Genomic DNA, 27,972 nt, shown 5'->3' on the forward strand with positions numbered 1-27,972 from the left:
AACCCCCCCGCCCCGAGAAATGTTCTGGTTCTTTTTCATTGTTTAAATGCAACAGTGCATAGTGGATCCTTTGATGTCAAGTTTATTTGTGCCCTTGGTAGGAGTATTCATTCCTGCAAATGCTCAGAAATTATGCTTGATATGCCAATCTGAAATCATGAGTTTTTGTGAATGAGTTTTTGTTTTCTAATCTATTTGGAAGTCTACTTTAAGGTCATAAAATCACAAGCAGTTTGTTTGACCTGGAATGGGTTTCCTTTGTCCCCATGAAATCTAGTTATTGGGAATTTTGTTAAACAATTTAGTTCTAGTTGATTTCACAGCAGAAAGGTAACCTTTTAACACACACACACACATACACACAACCTCCTATCTAAGCAGATGTCAATCTTCACCCCCTTACTGGATTGTTCGGCATCAATTGGGAGCCTCAGAGAATGTAAGGGAAAAAACACAAGCTGGTGAAGAGATGTGTTGTTTTGAATAGAGTCAGGCACACTGACAAATGGGCTTCTGTTGTTATTGTTGGTACAGGGGGATGCATGGACTGCTGGCCTGTTACATAACTAAAGACTTCCTTTTGCTTGTAAATGTCAAGATCAAACAGAGGTCAGTTTTAAATAGCTGACCGGGTGCTAATAAATGGGACTTTCTTGTCTAAGGAAAAGCAAAAGGCCTTGTCCCTTATGAGTCATGACTCTACTGATAAGAACCGGTGTCTTTTACTATGGGCCTAACCTGCATTTTCTGCGTAAGATTTTCTCAGAGACGGCAAACTAACTTTTTGCTTCCTTTAAATCTCTACAAGGAAATTACAAAATTAGGTATAGGCATTTGTTTGAGTACTCATTTTTTCATTCAATAAATATTTATTGAGCCTGTACTGTGAGCTAGGCATTCTGGTAGGTACCCTTGTGGATGTTAGCTCATGTATTTCTCTCGAAGGCCCTGGGAAATTGTATCCCTATTTTGTAAATGATGAAAGTTCTTTTGTGGGATTGCAGCCCCTTGTCTGCTCTTTTTAGACGTTCTCCTTTGGTGATCTGCTTTTGGGGCTCACAATCTGCTGAGAAGAACCAAGTCTTCCTCATGAGTCTGAGCTTCTTTCTGACCCCAGCCCGAATATCCAGCTGCTTACTGAATGACTTCATGAAGCTTCTCAGTCAACTCAAGTTCTACCTGTACATTAGCCTCCTGTCCCAGGTCTGTTCCTTCTCCCACATCCCCTAGGCCAGGGATAGGTGCCACCAGTCACCCTATGGCTCTTAACAAAAATTTGTGTTGCTTTGGATTCTTTCCTCTACCTTGCCTCACACATCCAATCAGTCGTTAAGTACTGTCAATGCTGATGCTGCCCAAATAGATCTTGAATCCATCTTCTTCTCTTTGTGCTCACCATCATTGCCCTTGTCCAGACCACCAACTGCAAAAGCCTCTCCTGACTTTACTCTCGCATGGTCTTTGTTTAATGGCTCCTCAACACTGCAGCCAGAGTGAAGATTCTACAACACATACCTCCTATGTCTCCTTAGCTGAAATCCTAAATCATCCTCCCTTTTACTGTCAGGGTAAAATCTGTGTTCCTGAACAGATCTTATAATCATTTGTGGTCTGACCCTCTACTTGTTTCATCTTACACCACGCCCTATATATCACAATGACACCCTTTTCAATTTTTTGAATGTACCATATTCTCTCTTACCTTTCTCATCTAAGAGCAAAAAACAAAGGCCTTGTCCCTCAGAGTCAAGTTTTAATTAATACATTCTTTTCCCTCTGTTTCTAACCAGAATTGGTCTGCTCCCATCACCTCCTTTCACCCGCTTCTCATCATCCAACAAATCACCCAAAATTTCTCCTTCAATTACATGCCACTTCCTCCAAAATGCTTTTCTTCCTCCTTCAAGTTTAGGTTAGATGTCCTTCCTACGTGTTCTCATCATTCCTCTCCGACTTCCCCCCCAGCACCAATCGTAACTGTCTACTTGTTTGTATCTCCCACTACACCACAGGCCCCATGGAAGAAGTTCAGACAATCACTTCCCTGAGGTCTCAGATCAAGTTAGGATTTATCCACTTATCTCTCTGATGTCAAAGCTCATGCTCTTTCCGTTACACCAACTGGAGATGACCTAATGGGGAGCCGTTAAAGGGTTTAGAAGGGGCATATTCAGATTTGCACTCAGTGACAAAACTGAGGACACTGAGAGAACAGATTTGTGAGGAGACCATAGCCAGGCATATCAGTGTGTAGACTCCTACAAAAATCTAGTTTAGAAATAATAAGTGCCTATCAGTGGTGAAGAAAAGACAGAGACAAGAAATACTTATGAGTTGGATTTGGTGATTAATTAAATGGAAAAGTAGTGTTCAAGACTTATCTCAAGTTTCAGGTGACTGGATGCTCTGTCGTTACCCCAACTATCTTATATTTGAGTCATTAGATGTTAAGGGTGATTTATTTCCTGTAGAAGGCTCTGTGCAGGCTCAATTTACCCCAAGTATGCTCTGGACTCTTCTCAATCTTGTCATCCTTGGATATTATATCACGCTCTTTAGCCATTTCTTAGAAATAAGTTTTTCTTCTTCCCAGTTTCCTGTTTCTGGGATTTCAAGGAGAAAATTTTGGATGACCATGTATGTTGTGTATGAAGATCTCATTTATTAACCTCAAGAACAGTTTAATATTTACATGTGGAGCTGTATGAGTCCAAGTCTCACCATTATTGTATGAATACATAGTAGTGACAGGCAATCCCTGATTCCTTTCAGGGGATCTTCAAAGTTGAAACTACTTGCATGGTACTAACAGGTTACTGGCCTTTTCCACTATCATTCTTTCACAAGTTGACAGAAGTTTTCTGGATGTTACATAAAAGATTGAACACAGAGCAGGTCTGAGACTCCAGCTGTCCTCTGTTAAGACAGACACGAAGGAGATTTGAGGAGAAAAAGAAACCCTGGAAAGAACCTCAAGGATAGCAAAATGCATTTTCCCCAAGCCAGAGTGTGGAGAGTCAACTGTGTGAGTCCTACCAGCAGGGGAAGTCTGAGCCCTGTTCCATGAAAATGCTCTGAGAATGTGCTGGAATTACAGGGACTGGCTGTCTCATACAAATGTGTCCTAGGCCCCGGCAATTGTTGGCTTCAATTTCTCACAATGTGATATTATTGCTTTTTTGACTTTTACACCCAAGCACTTGACTTTTATATCAAAGCCAATGTTTAATTGCCTCACCTTTTCCCATGTTCTCATTTCTCTCTGGTATTCTTCTCTTTTCATAAGGCCCAGAGAACTTTCTTGGAGATTAAAGGAATCTGAGAACCTCTCTATGCATGAGCCCCTAATATTATATTTCAGTTACAGGCATACCTTGTTTTACTGTGCTTTGCTTTATTGCACTTGCAGATACTACATTTTTTATAAAGTGACGGTTTGTGGAAACCCTATCTCAAGTAAATCTCTTGATGCCAGTTTTCTAAGAACATTTGCTCACTTTGTGTGTCTGTGTCACATTTGTGTGCCTGTGGATATTTCTTGCAATATTTCAAACTTTTTATTCTGTAAGTTATGATGATCTGTGATAAGTGATCTTTGATGTTACTATGATAATTGTTTGGGGACACCATCATTGTGCCAATATAAGATGGCAAACTTAATGTTCTGACTGCTCCACCAACTGACCATTGTCCCATTTCTCTCCCTCTCCTTGAGCTTCCCTATTCCCAGAGACACAACAATATTAAAATTAGGCCAATTGATAACCTTACAATGGCCTCTAAGTGTTTAAGTGGAAGGAAGTGTTGCATGTCTCACTTTATTTGAATCAAAAGCTAGAAATCATTAACTCTATGAGGAAGGCGTGTGAAGAGGTAAAATAGGTCAAAAGCTAGGCCTCTTGTGCCAAACAGCCAGCTTGTAAATGCAAAGGAAAAGTTCTCGAGGGTAATTAAAAGTGTTACTCCAGTGAACACACAAATGATAAGGAAGTAAAACAGCCTTACTGCTGATATGGGCTGATATGGAGAAAGTTTTAAGGGTCTGGATGGAAGATTAAAGCAGCCACAACATTCCCTTAAGCCAAAACCTAATCCAGAGCAAGGCCCTAACTCTCATCAACTCTATGAAGGCTGAGAGAGGTGAAGAAGCTGCAGAAGAAAAGTTGGAAGCTGGCAGAGGTTAGTTTGTGAGGTTTAAAGAAAGAAGCCATCTCCATAATGTGAAATGGAAGGTGAACAGGATGTGTTGTGAAAGCTGCAGTAACTTATCCAGATGTAGCTAAGATAATTAATGAAGGTCACTGCACTAAACAACAGACTTTCAAAGTGGATGAAACCGCCTTATATCGGAAGAAGATGCCACCTAGGACTGTCATAGCTACATAGAGAGGAGAAGTCAATGCCTGCCTTGAAAGCTTCAAAGAACAGGCTGACTCTCTTGTTAAAGTGTAACGTAGCTTGTGACTTTAAATTGAAGCCAGTGTTCATTTACTATTCCAAAACTCCCACCGTGTTTCCCCGAAAATAAGACCTAGCCGGACAATCAGCTCCAATGTGTCTTTCAGAGCAAAAATTAATATAAGACCCGGTCTTATTTTACTATAATATAATATATTTTACTATAAGATAAGACCTGGTCTTACATTAATATTTCCTCCAAAAGACACATTAGAGCTGATTGTCCAGCTAGGTCTTATTTTTTGGGGAAAAAGGTAGGGCCCTTAAGAATTATGCTAAATCTATTCTGCCTGGGCTCTACCAAGGGAACAACCCTTGGATGACAGCACATCTGTTTACAACATGGTTCACTGTTTACTGAATATTTTAAGCCTACTATTGAGATCAACTGCTCAGAAAAAAAAGATCTCTTTCAAAATATTACTGACTGCTCATTGACAATGCACCTGGTCACCCAAGAACTCTGATGGAGATATATGAGGTCAATGTTGTTTTCACGCCTGCTAACACAGCATCCATTCTGCAGCCCATGGATCATGAGTAATTTCCACTCTCAAGTCTTGTCAATTAAGAAATACATTTTGTACGGCTATAGCTGTCACAGATAGCGATTTTTCTGATGGATCTGGGCAAAGTAAATTCAAAGCCTTCTGAACTTTGAGGGGTTCAAGACTTCAGTAGAGGAAGTCAACTGCAGATGCAGAAGAAATAGCAAGAGAAGTAGAATTAGAAGTGGAGACTGGAGATTTGACTGAATTGCGGCAATTTCATGATAAACTTGAATGCATGAGAAGTTGCTTCTTATGGATGAGCAAAGAAGGTGGTTCCTGGAGATGAATGAAGATGCTGTGAAGATTGTTAAAATGACAACAAAGGATTTAGAGTACAGGTAACCCCCGTACAACACGGCACTTCTATAACACGGTTTCGCTGTAACACGGTTCGAGAATTGGGGAAAACCCTCGTACAACACGGCATCCTAGAACACGATTTCACTCTAACATGGTTTGAAAATTAGAGAAATCTCTGAACAACATGGAGCATAATAAGAGCTTTTAAGAGCAAAAGATATCTCATTTGAAATTTTTCATTCAAGCGCGGATGTCATATCGGATTTGACTGCGGAATTTTAAAATTTATTAGAATTTTAAATCCATTTTTTTTGTGTGGAGTATTAAGTTCAGAGGATGAAGACATCTTGTCAAAAAGAAAACGCCCTCGGTTAATGGTGCTTAGTAGTAGTGATGACGAAGAAAACATTATTTAATACATATTAATATGTTATACTTTTGGTGAAGATTGCTTTAATAAAGAGATTTCTCTTAATTATAAAAATATAATAGTATGTTTTTTAATTTTTGGAACCTAACCCCCTTTTTTGCAGTTCTTTGTTTCATATAACACGGATGCGCATAACACGGCATTTTTTAGGAACCTAAGGAACATGTTATACGGGGGTTACCTGTATTACATAAACTCGGTTGATAAAGCAGCAGTAACTGACTCCACTTTTAAATGAAGTTCTACTGTGGGTCACGTGCTATCAATATCATTGCATGCTGCAGAGAAATCCTCCTGAGAGGAAGAGGCAATCAACGTGGCAAACTTCATTGCCGTCTTATTTTTAAAAATCTCCCCAGCCGCCCTTCGTTCAGCAACCACCACCCTGGTCAGTCAGCAGCCGTCCACACTGAGGCACCATCAACACAAGGGCTCTCCACCAACAAAAAGATTACAACTCACTGAAGGCTCAGATGACAGGTAGTATTTTTTAGCCACAAAGTACTTTAATTAAGGGGATGTACATTGCGTTTTAGACAAAATGCTATTATACACTTAATAGACTACAGTATGATCGTAACTTTTATAGGCATGGGGAAAACAAACAAACAAAATAATGTGACTCACATAATTATGATATTCACTTTATTGTGGTGGTCTGGAATTGAACCTGCAGTATCTCCAGGTATACCTGGATTGATTGATCTTTGGTAAATATTTCTTTGTTTTCACTCAGAGCTTAAATGTTCTCTCATTCCTCAGAGTCCCCTCACCCAAATTTGGTGGTGGTATGAGTTGAATTGTGTCCCCTTCAAATTCCAAGGTTGAAGTTCTAACTCCCAGTATCTCAGAACATGACTTTTGTGGAAATAGGTTTGTTGCAAATATAACTAGTTTAGATGAGGACCTATTAGAGTAAGATGGGCTCCTAGTCAAACATGGCTGGTGTCCTGATGAAAGGTAGAAATTCAAACATAGAAATACAGGATGAAGGTCATGTGAAGATGAAGACGGAGACCAGGGTAATGCTTCTACAAGCCAAAGAATGCTAAAGATTCCCAGACAATCACCAAAAGCTAAAGGAGAGACATAGAAGAGATTCTTTTTCATAGTCCTCAGAAGAGACCAACCCTACTAATACCTTGATCTTGGAACTTTCCGTCTCTAGAACTGAGACAATAAATTTATGTTGTTTAAGCCACCCAGTTAAGCTACTGTACTATTTTACAGCAGCCCATCAAACTCATACAGGGAGCAACTATGCTTCTAAATTATAGGCCCTTGGTGGTCTATTTTAAGATGTGTGTGAACCTAGAAATGGCTGGAAATAACTTGTTAAAGGCAGAAATATTAATAAACATAAAATTCTATTTTGTCTAGGATTGGGGTAGGATGAGAAATTTGTGTTTGTTTCTAGCTAAGAAGGTTGAAATGAGACCAAACCAGTTCTGTGAACTAAATGTGTCTTCAGACGTAGGAGTTCCTGCCCATTCCATAAGTAGGATAGGTAATTTTTAAAGTGCTTGCCTCTGTTATTTATTGTTAAGGAATTTCATAGTTTGTAGTACTAGTTTAAGTCAGCTTGTGAAGTGTTTGGCACAAGGGAAGGCACAAGGGAAGACTTAATTTTTAAATGAAGTCACTCTTCTCTGTAGCATAAGCTCGACAAAGTTTGCCAACTCAGTTTGGTTTTGAGTGTTTCTGAGTGACACTGGAAACCTATTCTGCAATGTTAATCGTTGTGTGTATGAGGGTAGATTGTGGAGGAAAAGATGTAGGAGAACAGACAATGAGAGGAGATAAACATGAAATTTCACATTACTTAGTGGGGAGGTGTTAATAGTTATACTTTGTGATGCATTGGGTGAATGGTGAGGAAAAGAGAAGTTTTGAATATATCTGTGGAGTAAACATATGGGTGAGTGGCTCCATTTATTGAGAAAGGGAAGTCTGGGGGAAATATATACATGAGGATTTCATTTTGAGTACATTAATTTTTAGATGCCTACTTCCATTCAATATTAAGTAGATTTGCACATGCACACACACACACATCTGTAGCTAAGTGATTATACGTAAAAAATTGGGAGTCATAAACATGTGACTAGTGTTTAAACCACAGCAGCTAATGAAATCAGCTAGAGAATGATTGTAGATAAGGGAGAGAGTTGGGTCCAGGACCACACTCTCAGATTTCAGTATTTGGAGGATTGGGAGAAAAGGAAACTCTAGCCAAGGAAACCGAGAATCAAGAAGAAATCCAGAGAATTGTGTACTGGAAGCAGAAAGAAGAGAGTGTTTTTAATTGGGAGGTTGAATAAGATGACCAGAAATTTGTTCATTGCATTTGGTAAAAAGAGAATAATAGGAACTTGACAAAATAAGCCTCAGTAGAGCAGTGGAGAGCAGAAGCCAACTAAAGAGAGGTTAGGAGAGGAATGCAATTCAGGGCAACCCTTTTCCCAGCCTCTCGGGGGCAGGGCGATGGTAGAGTGAGAGAATTCTGAGAATCTGAGACTCAGCCTCTCCAGGTGCCTCTCCTTCCTCGTTAAATTAACCAATTATTTCTCTCTTTAATCTAAGCCAATTTCTATTGTGTTTCTGTAACATAACTGAAATGGTCCTGACAAATAGAGGCATTAGTGACATACCCCAAACTCCAGCTTAGTACCAAAGGAATGTCCTCTAGCCTTTTTCTTGATTGTAGCCATAAGAGAAAAGGAAAAAGAAGTCTCCCTGAAGTCAGGTCACTGCACTGCCAGGACAGGCTGACTAGTAGAATGTGGTGTTTGCAATGGCCTGCGACAACTGTAAGTTGTTTCCCTTGTCCCTTTTTCTAAAGGGGAATTATATTGTGATTGTCCTGTTTTTCCTGTATTTTAGACATATTAGAGAGAGACGTCTTTAATTTGTCTTTAGCTGCCATATCATGATGAGCCTCATCTGGATTTGAGTCAGGGAGGAAAGCACGTAATTTGGAGATCAGAAGGTGGGGCTAGATGCAGGAACTTGATGTGACTTTGAGCCCAAAGGGGTGGGGGTGAGTGCATTTTTTGGTTAATGTGCAATAGATGCACCATATTAGGTGGGAGCATTTGGGGGAATGCATGCACTTATCAACATGAGAGTGTAATTGTGCTGAACACCCAGAGATGATATTTAACTGGCCTCTGTTTTTATGTCTACCATTTTTTGGAGAATTCTTCTCTTGGCTTCAATCTTGCAATACTTCTCTGGCTGTCAATCACAGTGTTCCTGGCCAGAGCGAGTGACCTTTGAGCATGTGACCTAGGTCCAGTCAATATGCTATCCCATTTTCCTGACCATAAAGACTGACCAAGGAGAGGGCATATGAAAAAGGAGGGGCCAAATGCAGTCATTTTCAATTGGTTACTAGAGGTCAAGTTGCCTGACAGTTGAGGTCATGAACCTGGAAGGCTATAGGTAACAGCCTGTGTGAAGACAGCTTACCTGTACTGGGAAATAATGAGGCCAAAACCAAGATATAGAGGTGAAAAGAGACCAAATACTGTGGCTTCTTTTGAGTTTGTGGAATCTAGTTGTGAGTGAAACAAAACTCTACTGCTGACTCCCCAATTATAAAAGTCAATAAATTTTTTGCTTTAAAAAAAAAGAGTAAGAACCTGAAATCTATGTAACTTTACTAACAATTGTCACCCCAATAAACTTTAATTTAGAAAAAAAGAGTAAGAATATTGTAAGAAACTGACAACAACAGGAGGAGGCACTCATTTTACGATGTTTGAGTGGGAAAATCAGTATTGAAATGGGATGATTGGAGGAGGTGGTGGGGAGAGTTCAATGGCCAGCTTTCATGCATGGGAATTACTATAACATGTTTATATGCTAAATAGAATCATCCAGAAAGGGTGCGATAGATAACACAGAAATGGATGGTGGGTGTGATGTGTGTGCAGAAATTACGGAAGAAAACCTTTGTGACCAATAGAGAAGATGGGAATCTAAGCCCATGAAAGGGCTGGCCTTTGATAGTCAGAAGAACATCTTCTCCATTTGTTCAACAAGGATGCTTTCCTCTTCAAGTTACACAAACCAAATTAAAGTAATGTAGTAAGGCCAGCTGCCATCACACATAAGAGTAAGTCCAGAGGTGGAACAGTTCCAGGGTTCATTAATTCCGTGACTCAAGAATGTCCTCAAGAACACAGTTATTAGCCATCCTTTGCTGTGCCATCCTCAGTGTTAACTATGTCATACTTGTGAGATATCTGCAGGAATTTTAAGCATTATATTCAGTCAAAACATCCTGAGGAAAATGAATGTGCTTCCTCTTGCATGTCTTTTTTAAAAATCTGTAAAAATCCTTCTCCTCAGGCTCTAGAGGCCTCTCTACTGGATTGCGGGGCCATGCCTAAAATACTCTTTTATACCTGGGAAAGCGACCAACATCACTGGCTTAGTTCAATTGTGATTCATTCCCTCGGACTGGACAAGGCCAAGATCCCCTAACACATGGCTGCTAGCTAATCCAAACTGGCTGTCTGGTAGCCAGGGATAAATGGGCAAACAACTGTTGGGAAACAGATTAGCAGTGTCTGCTGCAGGAAGGTTTATGTATTGGCTGGTGTGAAGGTGAGGGAGTAGCCATCTGACAGCTATTTTTTCGGTGAATTATTGATGATGTGGTCGTTTGGGGTGGGGAGGTGGAATTTTTAAGACAGAGAAAGTATGATGTTTGAGAAAAGAGGAGAGAGTAATGCATAATTATCTCAGAGAAGAGGAAAGTCAATTTATAAGGAGATAAATATAATATTTTGATTTCAGGGCGTTGTTTGAGTACTTGTCTGAGATTTGTGTTCCTTAAAATGAAACCAGTCAATCCAATTGTTTTCCTAACGTTCAATAATACATGGATGCTAACAATTTTCTCGACCACTGAGAGCTAACTAGAAAGTCATTCTGTTTTTATGGAGGTCAATTCACATAACATACAATTAACTATTTTAAAGGATGTAATTCAATGGCATGTAGTGTTTTCACAATGGTGGACAACCACCACCTCTCAAAAGTTTCAACACTTTCTCTTCACCCTAGCACACTTTGTACCTATTAAGTAATCACTCCTCATAACCCACGCCTTCCATCCTTGACCACCACTCATCTGCTTTCTGTCTCCGTGGGTTACCTATTTTGGATATTTCATGTGAAAGGAATCATACAATATATGACCTTTTGTGTCTGGCTTCTTTCACGTAACGTCATGTTTTTGAGGTTCATCCAAGTTATTGCAAGCATCAGTACTTCATTCCTTTTTATGGCCGGATATTACTCCATTGTGTGTATACAACACGATTTGTTTATCCATTCATCTCTTGATGGATTTTTGGTTTCTACCTTTAGGTACTATGAATAATGCTTCTATAAGTATTCATATACAAGTTTCTGTGTGGATATATGCTTTCCTTTCTTTTGGGTACATACTTAGGAATGGAATTGTTGGACTATATGGTAATTCTATTTCTTAACTTTTTGATGAACCACCCAACTGTTTTCCACTACAGCAGTACCATTTTACATTCTTACAAGCAACGTACAAGGGTTCCTATTTCTCCACATTTTCACCAACACTTTTTATTTTCCATTTTTTAAATTATAGCCACCATAGTGACGTGAAGTAGAATCTCACTGTGGTTGTGATTTGCATTTCCTTAATTAATGACCAATGATGTTGACTATTTTTAAAATTAAGAAACATTTACGATTTTTAAAATAAAATTATTAATCAAAATTGCAAAAGTAGATTTATAAAGCTCCGTATCAATAACAAAATGGGAAGTAAATTAAACATTCCAAAGATATATTAAAAGGTTTCAAAGCAATACACACGAAGCTAAAAATCTACAGTTAAACAATGGTTGCACAACAGATTATATTCATTCCTCAATTTTCCCAATAAATTCTTCCGTATATTTGTCTTTCTCCTTTTCAAATTGTCCAGATTTGGCATTGCATTCAAGAATGTTTTTCTGGTCTTTGTCCAGTTTAGCCTGGTTATAATCACCTAGCTTCGGTGAATGCCCACATGGACAGTTGTGCTGTTAGCCATCTTGTACTGCGCATGCCTGATGTAGGTACCACATTTCTTTCTGTACAGCTGGTCTACCTTGATGACTTGCCGACCTTTGTAGTGTCCTCAAACCACCTGGACCTCATCACCTTGGTAGAGGGGCATGAGCAGATGTTGTGCTTCTGCTATAGCTTCTTGAAGAGCAGGGATGACATGATCTTCCTGTACATGTGTGAGGGGACATTAAAGTGACATTTGTAGTTATTGCTGCCTTTCGAGATCAGGAAGGTGTCAAACTTCATGGTGACATCTCCCTGGCACTGGGAGGGTAGGCTCATGGACATCTTCTCACATGTGTATTGGCTATTTATATACTTTCTTTGGAGAAATATCTATTCAAGTCCTCTGCACATTTTTTAACTGGATTGTATTTTTGCTGTTGGATGGTAAGAGTTCTTTATATATTCTGGCTACTAAATCCTTATCAGACATATGATTTGTAAATATTTTCTCTCATGTATAGGTTATCTTTTCATTTTCTTAATAATGTCCTTTGCTGCACAAACGTTTTTAGTTTTGATGAAGTCCAATTTAACTATTTTTTATTTTGTTTCTCATGCTTTTAGTGTCAAAGAATCCACTGCCAAATCTGAGGACTTGAAGTTTTTCCCTGCTTTCTTCTAAAAGTTTTATAGTTTTTGCTCTTATAGTTAGCTCCATGTTCAGTTAATTTTTTTGTTAATGGAGTGAGATAGGGTACAACTTCGTTATTTTGCATGTGGTTATCCAGCTGTCCCAAAACCATTTGTTGAAGAGACACTGTAACTATTAAATGGTCCTGGCACTGTTGTTGAGAATCAATTGGCCATAGATGTTTTGTTTCTTTCTGAACTCTCAATTCTATTCCATTGGTCTATGTGTCTATCTTTATGCCAGTATGACAATATATTGAGTACTGTCACTTTCTAGAATATTTTGAGATTGGAAAGTGTAAGTCCTCCAACTTTGTTCTTCTTTTAAAAGATTGCTTTGGCTATTCTGGGTCCTTGAGATTCCACACGAGTTTGAGGACTGGCTTTTCCATTTCTGCAAAGAAAGTCAGTGTAATTTTAATAAGGACTATATTACATCTGTAGTTTGCTATGGCGAGTATTGCCATCTTAACAATACTAAGTTTTGTAATCCATGAACATGGGATATCTTTCCATTTATTTAGGTTGCCTTTAATTTCCTTCAGCAATGTTTTGTAGTTTTCAGCGTATCACTCCTGTACCTCCTTGGTTAAATTTATTCCTTGGTAATTTATTATTTTGGATGCTAGTGTGGATAGAATTGTTTTCTTTATAGGTATACCTTGTTTATTGTGCTTTGCTTTATTGCATTTTGCAGATATTACATTTGTTTACAAATTGAAGTCTTGTAGCAACCCTGTGTCAAACAAGTCTACTGGTATTATTTTCCCAATAGCATTTTTATACTTTGTGTCTCTTTGTCACATTTTGGTAATCCTCACAATATTTCAAATTTTTTCATTATTATTTTATTTGCCATGGTGATTTGTGACCAGTGATCTTTGATGTTACTATTGTAATTATTTTGAGTCACCATGAACCATGCCCACATAAGATGACAAATTTAATCATTAAATATTGTGTGTGTTCTGACTGTTCCACCAACCAGCTGTTCCCCTATCTTTCTCCCTTTGTTGGGGCCTCCTTATTCCCTGAGACACAACCATATTGAAATTAGGCCCATTAATAATCCTACACTGGCCTCTAAGTGTTCAAGTGAAAGGAAGAGTCACACATCTATTCCTAGTGACGATGTTGTGAAGATTACTGAAATGACGACAAAGGTTTTAGAGTATTACACAAACTCAGTTGATAAAGCAGCAGTAATGGACTCCAATTTTGAAAGAAGATCTACTGTGGTTCAAACACTATCAAACAGCATCTCATGTTACAGAGAAATCCTCATGAAAGGAAGAGTCAATCATGTGACAAATTTCATTGCTATCTTATTTTAAGAAATTGCCACAGCCACACCAACCATCAAAATAGAGGCAACATTGAGGCAAGACTCTTCATCAGCAAAATGATTATAACTTGCTGAAGGCTCAGATGGCAATTAGTGTTTTTTAGCAGTAAAGTACTTTTTAATTACGGTATGTATATTTGATTTTTAGACATATGCTATTGCACACTTAAAAGACTACAATATAATGTAAACATAACTTTTATATGCATTGGGAAACCGGAAAAAAAAATGCATGACTTACTTTATTGTGATATTTGCTTTATTGTGGTGGTCTGGAACCAAACCTGCAATATCTCCAAATATGCCTGTATTTCCTTTTTGGATTGCTCATTGCTGGTTGTATTAATCATGCCTTTTATTTTCTGTAGTTCAGATGATTTCACATCTGGGGCCTTGTTGACCCTGGAGAGTGCCTCCCCCAGTGCTAGCCAGTTCCTAGAGAGAGTAAATGATTTGCCTACATGCCTTTCATATGCAAACTAATCAATCCAAAGTGCACACCCCCAGCACTGTTTCTATCAGGCTGTCACACTCAGGGCCACTGTTTTCCTGCCCTAATCACTATAGGTCCGGGTACCAGACAACTAGGTTCAAACCCAATATGCTCTAGAACCCACTGAAGTGATTCAAATTAGCCAGTCCTAATCCTGCTTATCCTGACTTACCCCTTCCTTCCCACAAAAACTAAAATAAATGCTCTTGCCCATGTTTTTCCCTTTCTTCCGTTACCTCCTGTCACATAGTAATTCCCCATGTGACACCCCCAATTAAGTATGGCCCCTATGGTGTAGCATGGGCCGTCCCCCAGAGAACTGTCAGTAACAAACTATCTTTTCAATGGCAATCACTTTCTGATCTGTTGGCCTCACAATACCTGAATAATAATAAAATGTACATTTTAAAACACTGGTGTATACCAACACAAACTGATTTTTTGCGTTTAGCTTGTACTCTGAAACTTTACTGAATTCATTTATTAGCTCTAGCAGTTTTTTGTGGATTGTTTGAAATTTTATATATAATCATATCTCCAAACAGAGATAGTTTTATTTCATTTCCAATTTAGATACCTTGTTTTTCTTTTTCTTGCCTAATTGCTCTGGGGAGGAATTACAGTATAAGATTGAATAACAGTGGAGAAAGCAGGCAACCTTATCTTGTTCAATATTTAGGGGGAAAGCGATCCACTTTCACTGTGCGTTTTTCATAAATGCCTTTTATCACGTTGAGGAAAGTTTTCTTGTATTTCTAGTTTGTTGAATGTTTTTATCATGTTGAATTTTGTCAAATATTTTTTCTGCACCTATTGAGACAATCCTGTTGTATTTACCCTTCATTCTATTAATATGGTGTATTACAATAATTGATTTTTTTTCTTAGTATTGAACCACCCTTGCATTCCTGGGATAAATCCCACTTGGTTACTGTGTATATACTCTTTTTAATGTACTGTTGGACCCAGTTTTCTCATATTTTGTTGAGGAGTTTTATATCTATATCCATAAGAAATGTTGGTCTATAGTGTTTTTTTTCTTATAATATCTTTACCTGACTTTGGTGTTAAGACAATGTGTTAGGAAGTGTTCCTTCCTCTTCTGTTTTTTGGATGAGTTTGAGTGGGATTAGTTGAGTGGGATAATTGTTCTTGAAATATTTGGTGAAGTCATCTTATCCTAGGCTTAGTTGGAAGAGGTTCTTTTTATTACTGATGTAATTTCTTCCTGTTGATCTCTGGAGATTTTCTGTTGTTTTCTTCAATCAGTTTTGGTAATTTGTATGTTTCTAGGAATTTGTCCATCTCATCTATATAATCTAATTTGTTGGCATCTAATTGTTCTTAGTATTCTCATAATCCTTTTAATTTCTGTAAGGTTGGTAGTAATGTCTCCACACTTTTGGTTTCATGGATTCTCTACTGTTTTCCTATTCTCTATTTTGTTTATTTCTTCTTTAGTCTTTATTATTTCCTCCCTCTACAGGCATCAGTTATTCTTTTTCTTGTTCTTCAAGGTGTAAAGTTAAGTCATTGATTTGACATATTTCTTCTATTTTAATATAGGTGTTTTCAGCTATAAATTTCCCTCTAGCACTGTTTTCACTGCATCCCCTAAGTTTGGGTATGTTATGCTGTGTGTGTGTGTATTTCTAATTTCCCTTATTATTTCTTCTTTAACCCATTGATTCTTTAAGAATGTGCTGTGTATTTCCATTTATTTTCAAATTTTTCAGTTTTCCTTTTGTTACTGATTTCTAGCTTCATTTCACTGTGGTCAAAGAAGGTACTTTTGTATAACTTCAATCCTTTTACATTTATTGAGAATTATTTTATGGCCTAATGTATGGTCTATCCTGGAGAATGTTCCATGTACACTTGAGAAGATTGAGTATTCTGATGTTGGATGGATTGACCTGCATACATCTTGTAGGTCTAGTTGGTTTGTAGTATTGTTCAAGTTTATTTCCTTCTTGATCTGTCTAGATGTTCTATCCATTATTAAAACTGAAGTCTCTAATTATTACTATTTATTACTGGCTACTTCTCCCTTAAATTCTGTCAATAATTTTTTTCATATTTTTGGGGGATCTCTTCTTTGGTGCATATATTTTAATGTTTGGTGAATTTACCTTTTTATTAATATATAATATCCTTTCGTGCATTTTGTAATAGTTTTGACTTACATTTATTTTGTCTGATGTTGGTATAGTCACTTCAGCTCTCTTTTGCCTATTGTTTGCATGAAATATATTTTTCTAGCATCTCATTTTCAACCTATTTCTTTGAGTCTCAAGTTAGTCTCTTTGTAAGCAGCATATAGCTGGACCACATTTTTTTAAATCCATTCTGCTAGTCTCTAACATTTAATTGGTGAGTCTAATCCATTTACATTTAAAGTACTACTGATAATAAAGGACATACTTCGCCACTTTGCTTTTGTTTCCTATATGTCATATATCACTTTGTTCCTCAATTCCTCCAGTACTGTCTTCTTTTGTGTTTGATTTTGTCCTAGCATACCATTTTGATTAGCTTTTACTCTTCTGCATCTTTTTCAGTTACTTGCTCCTATAATGTGTGTGTTAGTATGCTTGGTAGTATCCCATAGGTCCCTTAGGCTCAGTTCATTTCCTTTTGTTTTTTTTCTCTTTCTGCTCCTCAGACTGTGTATTTTCAATTGTCCTATATTCAAGTTTGCTGAATCTTTTATCTGCCTGCTTATACCTGCTATGGAAGTCTTCTAGTGAATTTTTCATTTCAACTATTTTGCTTCCCAATTCCGGAATTTCTACTTGGCTTTTTTTCATAATATCTATTCCTTTATTCAGATACCCTACCTGCTCATACATCATTTTTCTGATTTCCTTTACTCCTTTTCCCATGGTTTATTTCAGCTTTTTGAACATATTTAAAATAATTTAAAGTATTTGTTCAGTAAGTCCAAAATTCCAAAATCTGAGTTTCCTCAAGGATGATTTTTATCAATCTTTCTTTTTCTCTTTCTTTTTTTCTCTCCTCCTCCCTTTCTCCTTCCCTCCCTCCCTTTTTGTAAATGGGTAATACTTTACTTTGTAAGCATTGTAATTCTTTTGTTGAAAACTAGACATTTTGAGTATTGTAATGTGGTAACTCTGGAAATTAGATTCTTCATCCTTCCCCCAAGAATTGCTGTTGTTTTTTTGTTAAGGGCTGCAGTTATATATATTTTTAGTTACTTTTCCAAACGAATTTTACAAAGACTATATATATTTCTTGTCATGTCTGGTCATTAAAGTCTGTTCCATTATCTCTGCAGTTAGCCAGTGACCTGACAGAAATTTTCTTACACACCAGTCTCTTTTCTCATCAAATGCTTCCATGGATGTTATAAGTGTTCTGCTAGACTCCAGAGTTCTGAAATGGTTGGTTCTGACAGTTCTTGCCAGCTCAATACCATGTTTCCCCTGAAAATAAGACTGGGTCTTATATTAATTTTTGCTCCAAAAGATGCATTAGGGCACATTTTCAGGGGATGTCTTATTTTTTCATGTACAACAATCTACATTTATTCAAATACAGTCATGCCATCTTCTTCTGGAACATCGTCATAATGTACCAAATGCATCCATCTGGCTGACGATCTTAACTGGGGCTTATTTTGGGGGTAGGTCTTATTTTGGGGGAAACACGGTAGTTATTTAAGTGAAAGGACCAATTTCTGGAGCTTCCCACTCTGCCATCTTCTGTGAAGTTCAAGTCATTTTGTTTTAACAATAACCTTGAATACACTTCTAAAATATAGCAGTATCCTTTCTTGACTGCATCAATAAATTGTACAATGGATACAGTTTATCTTTCTTTGACGTTTAACTCTATTGCAATACCTTTATGATGATCTTTATTGAACATGGGGTACATATCGAAAGTTGAATTTTTTGAGTGGATTTACACTTCAAGTGTATGACATGAAAGTTGTCTCTTTGTTTTACATAATTCTAAGACAAATGTTGTTCATGTTTGTTAAATTACCTCTTTCCTGCAAACTTGTTAGGACCAGGGGCAGCAGAAAGGAGGTCTGGTCTTCAAAAGGAGTCACAGGTAGAATATCAGCCTCCCAGCATCATGTAAACTATATGCCCCCGCAAAGGTGACTAATTAGGATACATAAAAATTGATTGTTTTAAGACTAGATGCATTTCTATTCCCTTTTTGTAAGCAAATACTTGATACTAAATAGGACTGAGGTTTTGTTTCTATGCTCTTTCAAAACAGTTACTCTGTAAAACAAAGTAGTTTTTATGAAAAAAGTAAATCAGAACAGAAAAGGGAAAAAGAGCAAGCAATGCTCAAGGTCCCCAGAGTTTTAAAATGCAATTGTAATATTTTGTAGCTGCTAACTTGGGTTTTCTCTCACTTATTTTGATGCCTAGCTTTCTATCCCATAATTTGAATTTGAATTTAGGCAGCATTCCTAAGAGCATCCTGAATTAAAAATCAGACTTTGAAAAGTCCTAAATCCCCATCAAAACAATGGAGTGAATTCAAAATGGCCATTAACATTGTGACTCCATAGTAAAGCACAATCTTTTATGTGGTGCTTAAATTAAAAAAAGAAATGTAAATGTATAATCTTTATTTTATTTTATTTTCCTCTCATCTCTTTTCTCTCCTTTCCTTTTGGATTATCAGGATTATTTGATGAGCCATTAACAAAGGGGTTGGGAAAATATTAATTTTCCTTTGCCCAAAACTGATAAATATTGATTTTTTTTAATGCCCCAATGTATCCACATAAGGAGGAAATAATATTCCTTTATCCTGCTTTTGTGAGGTGATGACACATAAGAGAATTAAAACTCATAGTTTAAAAAGTTAATAAATAGAATGATCTTAGCAAAGATTGCTCCTGGCCAATTTGATTGTGTCTTGTTGAAAGTTTTGACAGAACTCTCCATTCATCCTTCTGGACAATTTACAATCTAGTTTGAATACATATGACTGGAGAACTACCCTGTGAAAATATAGAAAGGTAGCAAAGTAAAGTCCTACTATGTGAATCAAGGTCATCGTGTCAGTGAATTGTGGGGGTTAAGACTAAAACACAGCTCTCCTGACTCCAAGTCAAGTTTTGTTTGTTTATTTGTTTTTATTCTAGAGAAAGTTTTCTTTCTTCCTTTCTTTCTTTCTCTTCCTTTTTTTTCTTTATTTCCTTCCTTCCTTCCTTCCTTCCTTCCTTCCTTCCTTCCTTCCTTCCTTCTTTCTTTCTTTCTTTCTTTCTTTCTTTCTTTCTCTTTGTTTTATTACTTTCACGCATACAAGGCAAGGTTTCTTAGAGTTAACCTAAACCTAAGATAAGCATATCTGAGTCAAAGGGATATTCAGACAGAAACCCCTGCCAGGAGGAGAGGAAACAGATGGGGTTGATATCTATATAAAAAGGAAGCAAGATGGTAGGATAGTGTTCTGAGGTCTTAGACACAAAATTTCCTTTAGGTAAATAAGTAAGCATGCTGAGAAATAATGCTGAAGGCCATATAACAAGAGGAGAAAATAATCACAGGCCTCATCTTTGCAGGCAGCCTCAGAGTTAGGTTTTGGATATGATATAGAACCCAGAGTTGGAGGCACACCAGTATAGATTTAAATCCAACCTCTTCTTAGCTGTGGGCAAGCTAATTCACCCCTAAAAGAGCCTAGCTCCTCAATCTTTAAAACAATGATAATAATAAAAAATATAAACAAAACTCCTTGTAGGGTTTTGAGCAATAGAATAAGGTAACTTAAATATAGATAGCACCCAGCAGGTAGCTACTAAATAAATGTTAGTTACTGCTGTTTTTCCATAGACTTTATACTCACTCGTGGTCAAGAGCATGGAATTTTGGAATCAGACAGTGTATCAGTGAAGTGTTTACAGTATCAAGTAATAAAAAACTCAATTCCTAAACAATAAAGAAATATTATCTCACTAAGTGTAAGTCTCAAGATAGGACATGCTTCAAATTGTTTGATGAAACATTTCAATAATGTCAATAAGACCCAGGTGTTTTCTGTCGTCTACTCTTCTACTCAGAGTGTGGCTTTATCACAGAAGCAGCTTCCTGTTGTTAGTAGGATGGCTACAGTAACAGTCATATCTGGTAGATAAGAGAGAGTGCTTCTTCAAATCATCAAACTTCCTCCTTTGTAGTGTGAGTGGTCCAAATTAGATCACATCTTCTCATTCAATAACTGTTGCCAAAGAAAAGCCAGGTTCTGATTGGTTTAAGCCTTGATTCCTGAGCCAATCAGTGGTCATAGTTACCAGTATATATTGACTATTACAATTTTAATAGTTTTTTCTTTTCTTAAAATGTGTAACTATGTGGTCTCATCTCTTCCTTAGATTATCTTAATTATGAAAAATAAATAAAATCAAGAGTATTTCCTTCTCTCTATATACTAATCATTTGTCATACGAGGAATATTCCAGAAGCCATTTTCATATTTAATAGATATTGATGGAGGTGGTTCATTTATAAATTGGACCTTTAAAAGAAACTTTTAAAAAGTCACTGTACTTACGTACCCTGACAAGTAAATGTCTTTAGCTTTCAGCCTCGGAAGGAATAAAATCAAAACTGCTCGAGCAAGTTTCCTGGCTAGAGGAAAAGCTACAGTCTCTGAACCATAAGGAGGACAGTAGGGAATCATATGAAAAAATGGTTCTTGCAAAAGATCAGGTATGTAGTAGAAGAAAGATCATCTTTATTTTAAAAGTTACCCAAACTTACAGGAACTGATAATTCTGCAGTCAATACTGGCTGGATTGGAAGTTCAAATTTAAGTTCAAGATGGTAAATAACAATTTTGTATTTGCTAAATGCAATTATATACCTGATGAATAGTCACATACAAAAATTAATTTTGTCAGTAATATTTTTAAAGTTTGTTTGATCTGTATCCTTTTGAACCATATTAGCTGAATATTCTATTTATTTTGTAAGTGGTATTGACTGTACAAATGTTTCTTAGTTTTCAGGGTTAGACTTAATCAAAGAATGGTTTCTACGTAGTAAAACAAGTGGATCAGAAAATTTGGTATACGCTTTTAATCAATCCCTTTATAAGAAGTTATTAATGTCTGATTTCAAGACATTTATATATGTGTCATTTAATTTGTCTCTTATTCAACCCAAATGGGTAGCTGCCTTAGGATTTTTTATATATATATATATATACATATATATATATATATATGATTATATACATGATTATACATATAGGATTATATATACATACACACACTATATTTATGTGTATGTATATATATATTTATATGTGTATATATACATATGTGTATATATATACACATATGTGCATGTATATATACACACACACGTGTGTATGTATGTATGTGTGTGTGTGTATATATATATATATATATATTTTTTTTTTTTTTTTTTTTTTTTTTTAGAAATCATACCCATATATTACAAAGACAGATACCAACCCACTTGGTCCCATATATATCTACCGGGGGTGCCAAAAAAATGTATACACGTGACTTGTATTCATCTTTTGATACCAGTATATATTGACTATTACAATTTTAATATAGTTTTTTCCTTTCTAAAATGTGAATACATTTTTTTGGCACCCTCTGTATATAGAATGCAAAGTGAATTAGCATTACCCATAGTACATCAGCAAACATTATTTTTTCCAGTCATTTCCTAATTCTTAACACATTCATGTACTTTGTCCTTGGGCTCTTCCATAGAATAGAGGAGAGATATGGATGGAAGCAATGATTTCTTTAATGGTGATTTTTAAAACCTCTAGCAGAGATAATGCATTCACAAGATTTGAGAACTGGTACACATTTATATCTGGAATACTTTGAATATGTAAAAGTAAGAGTTATATACTTTGTTTCTAAACTTTTCTCCTTTTCAGTGCATTGAGAAATTACAAGCTGAAGTGAAAGCCTCCCAGGAGCAACTTACGACACACGTAAGTGTTTTTCTCCTGTTTTCATTTCTTAATTTATATCATTGTTACCCTGAACATGAACAGGAAATTTTCAGAAGTTATAACTGTGGTCTTTCTGCTGTAAACCAAACAACAAGGCTAAGAATCACTGTTTTTACTGCCTCCACACAGTGGCTTTCCATAAAAGAATTCTGATTTATGTTGATGGTAAAAATTACAGAACTGAGCTCTTCTATATAACCAGATGGTCTAATCGGGTATCATCAGGATAAGAGAATTGGACGACGAACGAAGCGTAGAAAGACAAGGAAGCCAGGCTAGTTTGGTGAATGAATGGAAGTGGAAATGATAGAAACATTGAATATAGGCCTATAGCAGTTCTTCTTAAACTTAAGTATAGCGAGGATTAACTGCAACACTTAAAAACATATTGCCTGGAGATTCTGTTTCCTTTATGTCTACAGTGGAACCTGAGAATTTGCCCTTGTAGGTGATGCTAGCTAGATTCAGGTAATGCTGATGCTGCCAGTCTTTGGACTATTTCAAGCAGCACTGTTTGATATACATCATTCTGCCTCAATCTTGTGATTTTTAGGCAACTGATCATATAAACAAACCAGACATAGAACTGCCCATTTTCTGCTGCACTTGCTACCCTGAAAGAGACCCTGTGAATTTCTAGGGTAAATTTCACTTATACTTTAACCTGTCTTTGCTCAGAGAACAACTAATGAGCGTCTCCTGACACAACGTCGTGGAGTACTGACAGGCATAGACTAGTCAGGGCCCTGCCACCAGTCCTTCCCAAAGATCTGATCAGCCCTGATGCTTTAAGTGTTTCCTCACAGACTTGCTCCCCATCCTTCGTGATCTCCTCCATCTACAGCTTGGGTGCTAGGTGATGACTTCTTGATAAAGCCCTTGCCAGTCCTGTGAAGTGGCCGATTTGAGCACCAAAGTCCTCAGAGCAGGCAGATCTGAGAGCCTGCTGGCCAAAAGGCCTGCAGAAAACACTGCAAAATAATAAATTCTAGTCATCCTTTTGGGGTTTGAAATGAGCTGATCCGGATAAAATCACAGTTATTGTCCCAGTTTTGTGCTGGGATAGAGAAGAGCTAATTTGCTGTGGCAGTTAGCAGAACATTTAACTCTAAATTCAAAATCTCTTTTGACCTTGTACACTGAATTGACTGACACTTAAAATGGCTGAGGCCTGCCTTTGTGCCACTGTGATATATTCAGGCAGAAGTATATCTCATTAGTGCAGTATCCTGTCACAGATGCCTCTCCCCCAGCCTGCCCCTGAGGGTGCCAAATAATGACTATTGTCAGAGGATATCTCCTCATGCCAGATTGATACCTACAGCCGTATGCCCAGGGGGTTTTAGCTCAGGATGTTTTGGGGAGAGCAAATAATTTACTAAGGTTCTGATAATAACTTCCAGCATCTCTTCATGAAAAACGGATGAAAAAACGGAGTCATGGGTGCCTTAGGGAAATTCCTGTGGTGTCTTCTTCCCTTGCTGAGCTTCTGTGAATTCTATGCCTGTACCAGGCTTGTCTGAACATGGATTGCTTCCTTGTATTAGGGTATGATACCAACGACTGAGATTTCTCTTACGTAATTTTTCAATGTTCAGGTTTTAATATAGCCGTGCAATCATCAGAGTTTTACTTCAAGTCATCAAGAATATTTAAATAAAAATATTAGATTGGTGCAAAAGTAATTGCAGTTTTCACAATTATTTTTAACCTTTTAAATTGCAATTACTTTTGCACCAACCTAATAATGTTAATAATAGTGTTTATTGAGAGTGAATTACGAGTCTACTATGTGGTAGGTACTTCATATATGGTCTGTTTTAAATCTCAATACAACTCAGCAAGGTGGGTATTATTTTTCAGATAAGCAAACTGAGACTTAGAGATTAAATCACTTGTCACACATGTCAATTCTGAAACTCATGTTTTTGCTGTCACAACTGACTGCCTCTCCAAATTATATTCTCTACATGCCATTTGAGGTATCAAACAGTGTTTACAAAAGTTTCTCCTCAATTTTCTCTCTCTCTCTCTATTCACTCTGTGTGATTCATCAGCTCATAATGCTTCAACTCGGACTTCCATGCAAATAAACAACTCTCTCCACCCCCACCAAGTTTTTTCTATCTTAATCATCCCCTGATTACAACTCCTTAGTTCTGGAATGAGCACTTCTTAAAACAATGTTCCTGAAAAAAATCATGCTAAATGATGTTAATAGGTATTCTGGAAAAAAGAAAAAAAAATGGGCAAGGCATTGGAAATTAAGTTAAATGAGTGTTTTATAGCAGGACTTAGCAGTGTATAATCAGTCTCCAAGAAAGGGCCATTGCATGTCAGTTTTCAATGGTGTTTGACCATGAATGGCATTTTAAGCACACAGGTTTGGTGACAGCTGACATATTACATTGAATTAAAGCACTATGCTTGCTAAATAGGACCTGACTATCTTGCAGACACGCCAGGCTCAAATTCATCATCTTTTATTCCCATCTCTGACGTATGCTGCTCTGTTTGTATTCTCCCGGTGATAGTGAATAATACCAACACTGCTTTTATTGATTCAAGATCCAAACTACAAAGCAGTATTAGAATCCTACCTCTCCCTGCCTTCATCATGCGTTTAGTTAGCGTCAGGCTCCGAGTACGCTTCTGCACGTTCTCACTTCTTTGTCTTCTATTCCATTGTACTGTCACACTCCTAGCTCTGCTTGATCATTTTATATGTTAATTATTGCGACTGGCCCCAAATTATAAACATATGTGAGTCCAGCGCCTCCCTCCCACTGTACACCCACCCTCTGCCCTAATCACAATGTAGCCTACTTTGTGCAATGTAGCTTTCATGCCATTAAGCCCTGGTTGCAGTGGAGAGAAAGGATGAAATCCAGGTGTAAAGATTTGGGGTGAGGGCAGAAAATCAAACAGAACCAAAGGTTAATGCTCACAGGGAGAATGAGTATTCCGTTGGAATGGCAGAGAAGAGAAAGGGGACTAAGGGACCAAGGTGATGGGAACGGAACTCCGTGGATGCGGTGAGGGTTATTTTGGGAGACTGAAATTTCTCCCAGGAGTTCTGGGTTTGCTTAAGATTAGGAAGTAGCAGAGGATATTAATAAGAGTGGGCAGGCAGAATGTACTTGAATCCCTTCAAGTGTTTGAGAGTCACGTGTAAAGTTTGGAATTCCCATGTGGGCTGTGGCTCCTCCTAGGTGTAACACCACTGTAACTACTGTAGGATTTGACCACTGTAGTTGTCTCATGGTTTCCTTCCCTCTACCCTGAGTGGAGTTTCTAAAAGGACCATCCCGACCCCTTTTTTTCACTCACTGTCCTCCCTCTGCCTCACACTGAACAGGCTAGTAAAATAAAATGAACTGCTGTCTGTCTTACATATCCAGTGTCAGTTGGTGCTCTGTGACTTTGCTCTCTGTGTTCTCTTGGTCTGGACTATCCTTCCCTCTCTCCTTTATCCACATAATTCTTATTCTTCTTACAAGACTCATATCAGGCATCAACTTATCCCTTCAACCCCCAGAGTATCTCCTCTGGACTCCCGTAGCCTCCTGTACATACGTCTGTTTTAGCTCAAAATATTTTATTGACGTTATCTGTTTATACATCTGTTCCCCACTAGACTTGAAGGTCATTGAGGGCAGCATCAAGAATGTGTCTCTGTATCCACGACACCAAGTACAAGGCTGTGCACATTGCAACCACTCGATACATTTTGCTGAACTGAATTTTACTCTGATCATGTCATTTTCCCTGTTTCTTAGCCTAGAGTAAGACAATGGTTGCCCATTATCCTAGAATAAAGTCCAGCCTCCTGACAATGGCATTTGTCACACTAAAAATGAGAGCCTGACCCCTTTTCCTGCCTCTTCTCCATCACATATCTGTGACCCCCCCCCAAGTACACTCATGCATTCCTGCCCTAAGGAATTTGCTCCTGGATCCTTTCCACCAGGAATATCTGTCTCCACCATTCGCCAGATTTCCCCCATTCTTCATCAAGGCAGTTCCTTCCAGGAAGACTTCCCTGACCATCAAACCAGAAGTGATCTCTCTTTCTTTATTATTTTCATAGCTCTTCTCTGCCCCTCTCTTATGTCATGTGTCGCACTATGACCACAATAGAATTATTAGATGTGGCCTAACTCTTCCCCAAAACTGTGAGCTCGGAGAACAGGGAACAAGTCTGTTTATGCCTCTCACAGTGTCTTGCTCAATGCCTTGTACAGATTCATTGAAATGCATTGTTAAAATGGCTAAAGTTATTTTGGTATTTATAAGAACCTACTTTAAATCTCTGGGAAAATTATAAAATTTTATTCCTGAAAAGTGCCAGTTATGTAAGGCATTACTTTAATCTGAAATTGACACTTTCAAGGTATAAATGGAAGGAGCAAAAGGTAATGATCTCATAGAACGGAAACAGAAGGGAAAATAACAGAGAGAGAACATACAGTTGTGGAAAATCCCTATTTCAGAAGAAGTAAGGACGTCTAAAGGAAACTATGGTCTTAACATGAAAATTAACAATCTAGAGTCTTGACTTTGTTTTATTCAGAGTTCACTCATCTAGAACCCAATAGTTGAATTACATTATTGTACAATTAAATTGATAGCTATGAAATGGAGAGGAGATACAAGACTAAACATTTCAGAGTGGGTTGTCACTGTTAAAATTTAAATGATTAAAATGTCATCCATTAACTTTACTTTGCCTGGTCTCAGCGTATAATTTTAAAAGATTGCAAAGGGTTGCCCTCACAAAGCATACACAGGTACTCACTTGGAGCCACCCACAGGATAACCTGCCCTGGGTGCTTTTATCACTCTCTTTCACTGGATTAGTTATTTGCTTAGAGACCTACATGGAATTAAACAATATTTGAAGTGAATGTTTATAATCATTTAAACGTAACTGTTCACGTTTGGGCAATTGGAGTCAGGACTAAGAATCCCAAGGGGAAAAAAATCCCTTTAAAATTAATGCCTTCCAAATTGTTAAATCCATTCCTTGTCTATTTTTAGTATTTTGGGGGTACAAGTACTCAGCCCTGTCCAACCATTCCATCATTGATGATCTGATTATCTTCAGTAGTCCAGAGGTTTGCTCCCCACCTCCATCCCAATGGCTAGCTCATCTCTTGGTCTAGCTATCCCCAAGAACTGACCAGCACCAAAAGTTCTATAATGTTCTATGGGATTATTTCAAAAAGAGAAATCTGGGTAACTGGTAACTGGGTAATCAGACACTCGAGTGTTATGTTATTCTCTCTACTGTTCTGTGTGCTTGAAATATTTCATAATAAACTAAAAAGCTAGAAATATCTGGAAGAAGGAACCCTTCCAATGAATTATACAGCATGTTTCAAGCTGTTGTATAAATGAGTGTGTCTTTGAAATCAGAAACTCCTCACCTACAGTTCCTGAGGACACATTTAGACTTGGAATCTCAGGGTCAGGAATACAGGGCATGGAGGAACCAGCATGGTAACCCATGCCAGACTTTTCCCCAAAATATGGTTTAACTTTGTCCTTCCATTCTCTAATGAAGCTATCACATGCCATTTTGCTTTGTAAATTAAAAATCTACAAGAACCCCCAATTTAGATCAAGCCTTCTGCTAATTGGTCTTTTCCTACTG

General features: G+C 37.4%; 1 protein-coding gene across 1 annotated transcript in view; it reads left to right on the forward strand.

Moving 5' to 3' along the window:
- The window catches only part of CCDC192 (coiled-coil domain containing 192), a 182,770-nt gene that overhangs the window by 39,625 nt on the left and 115,173 nt on the right, over positions 1-27,972 (forward strand). Inside the window, exons 4-5 of the mRNA XM_033110843.1 lie at positions 20,891-21,022; positions 22,239-22,295. Coding sequence (XP_032966734.1) covers positions 20,891-21,022; positions 22,239-22,295 — 189 coding nt within the window. The remainder of the gene's footprint in view (positions 1-20,890; positions 21,023-22,238; positions 22,296-27,972) is intronic.

The sequence above is a fragment of the Rhinolophus ferrumequinum genome, chromosome 7 (assembly GCF_004115265.2).
Source record: "Rhinolophus ferrumequinum isolate MPI-CBG mRhiFer1 chromosome 7, mRhiFer1_v1.p, whole genome shotgun sequence".
NCBI lineage: Eukaryota > Metazoa > Chordata > Mammalia > Chiroptera > Rhinolophidae > Rhinolophus > Rhinolophus ferrumequinum.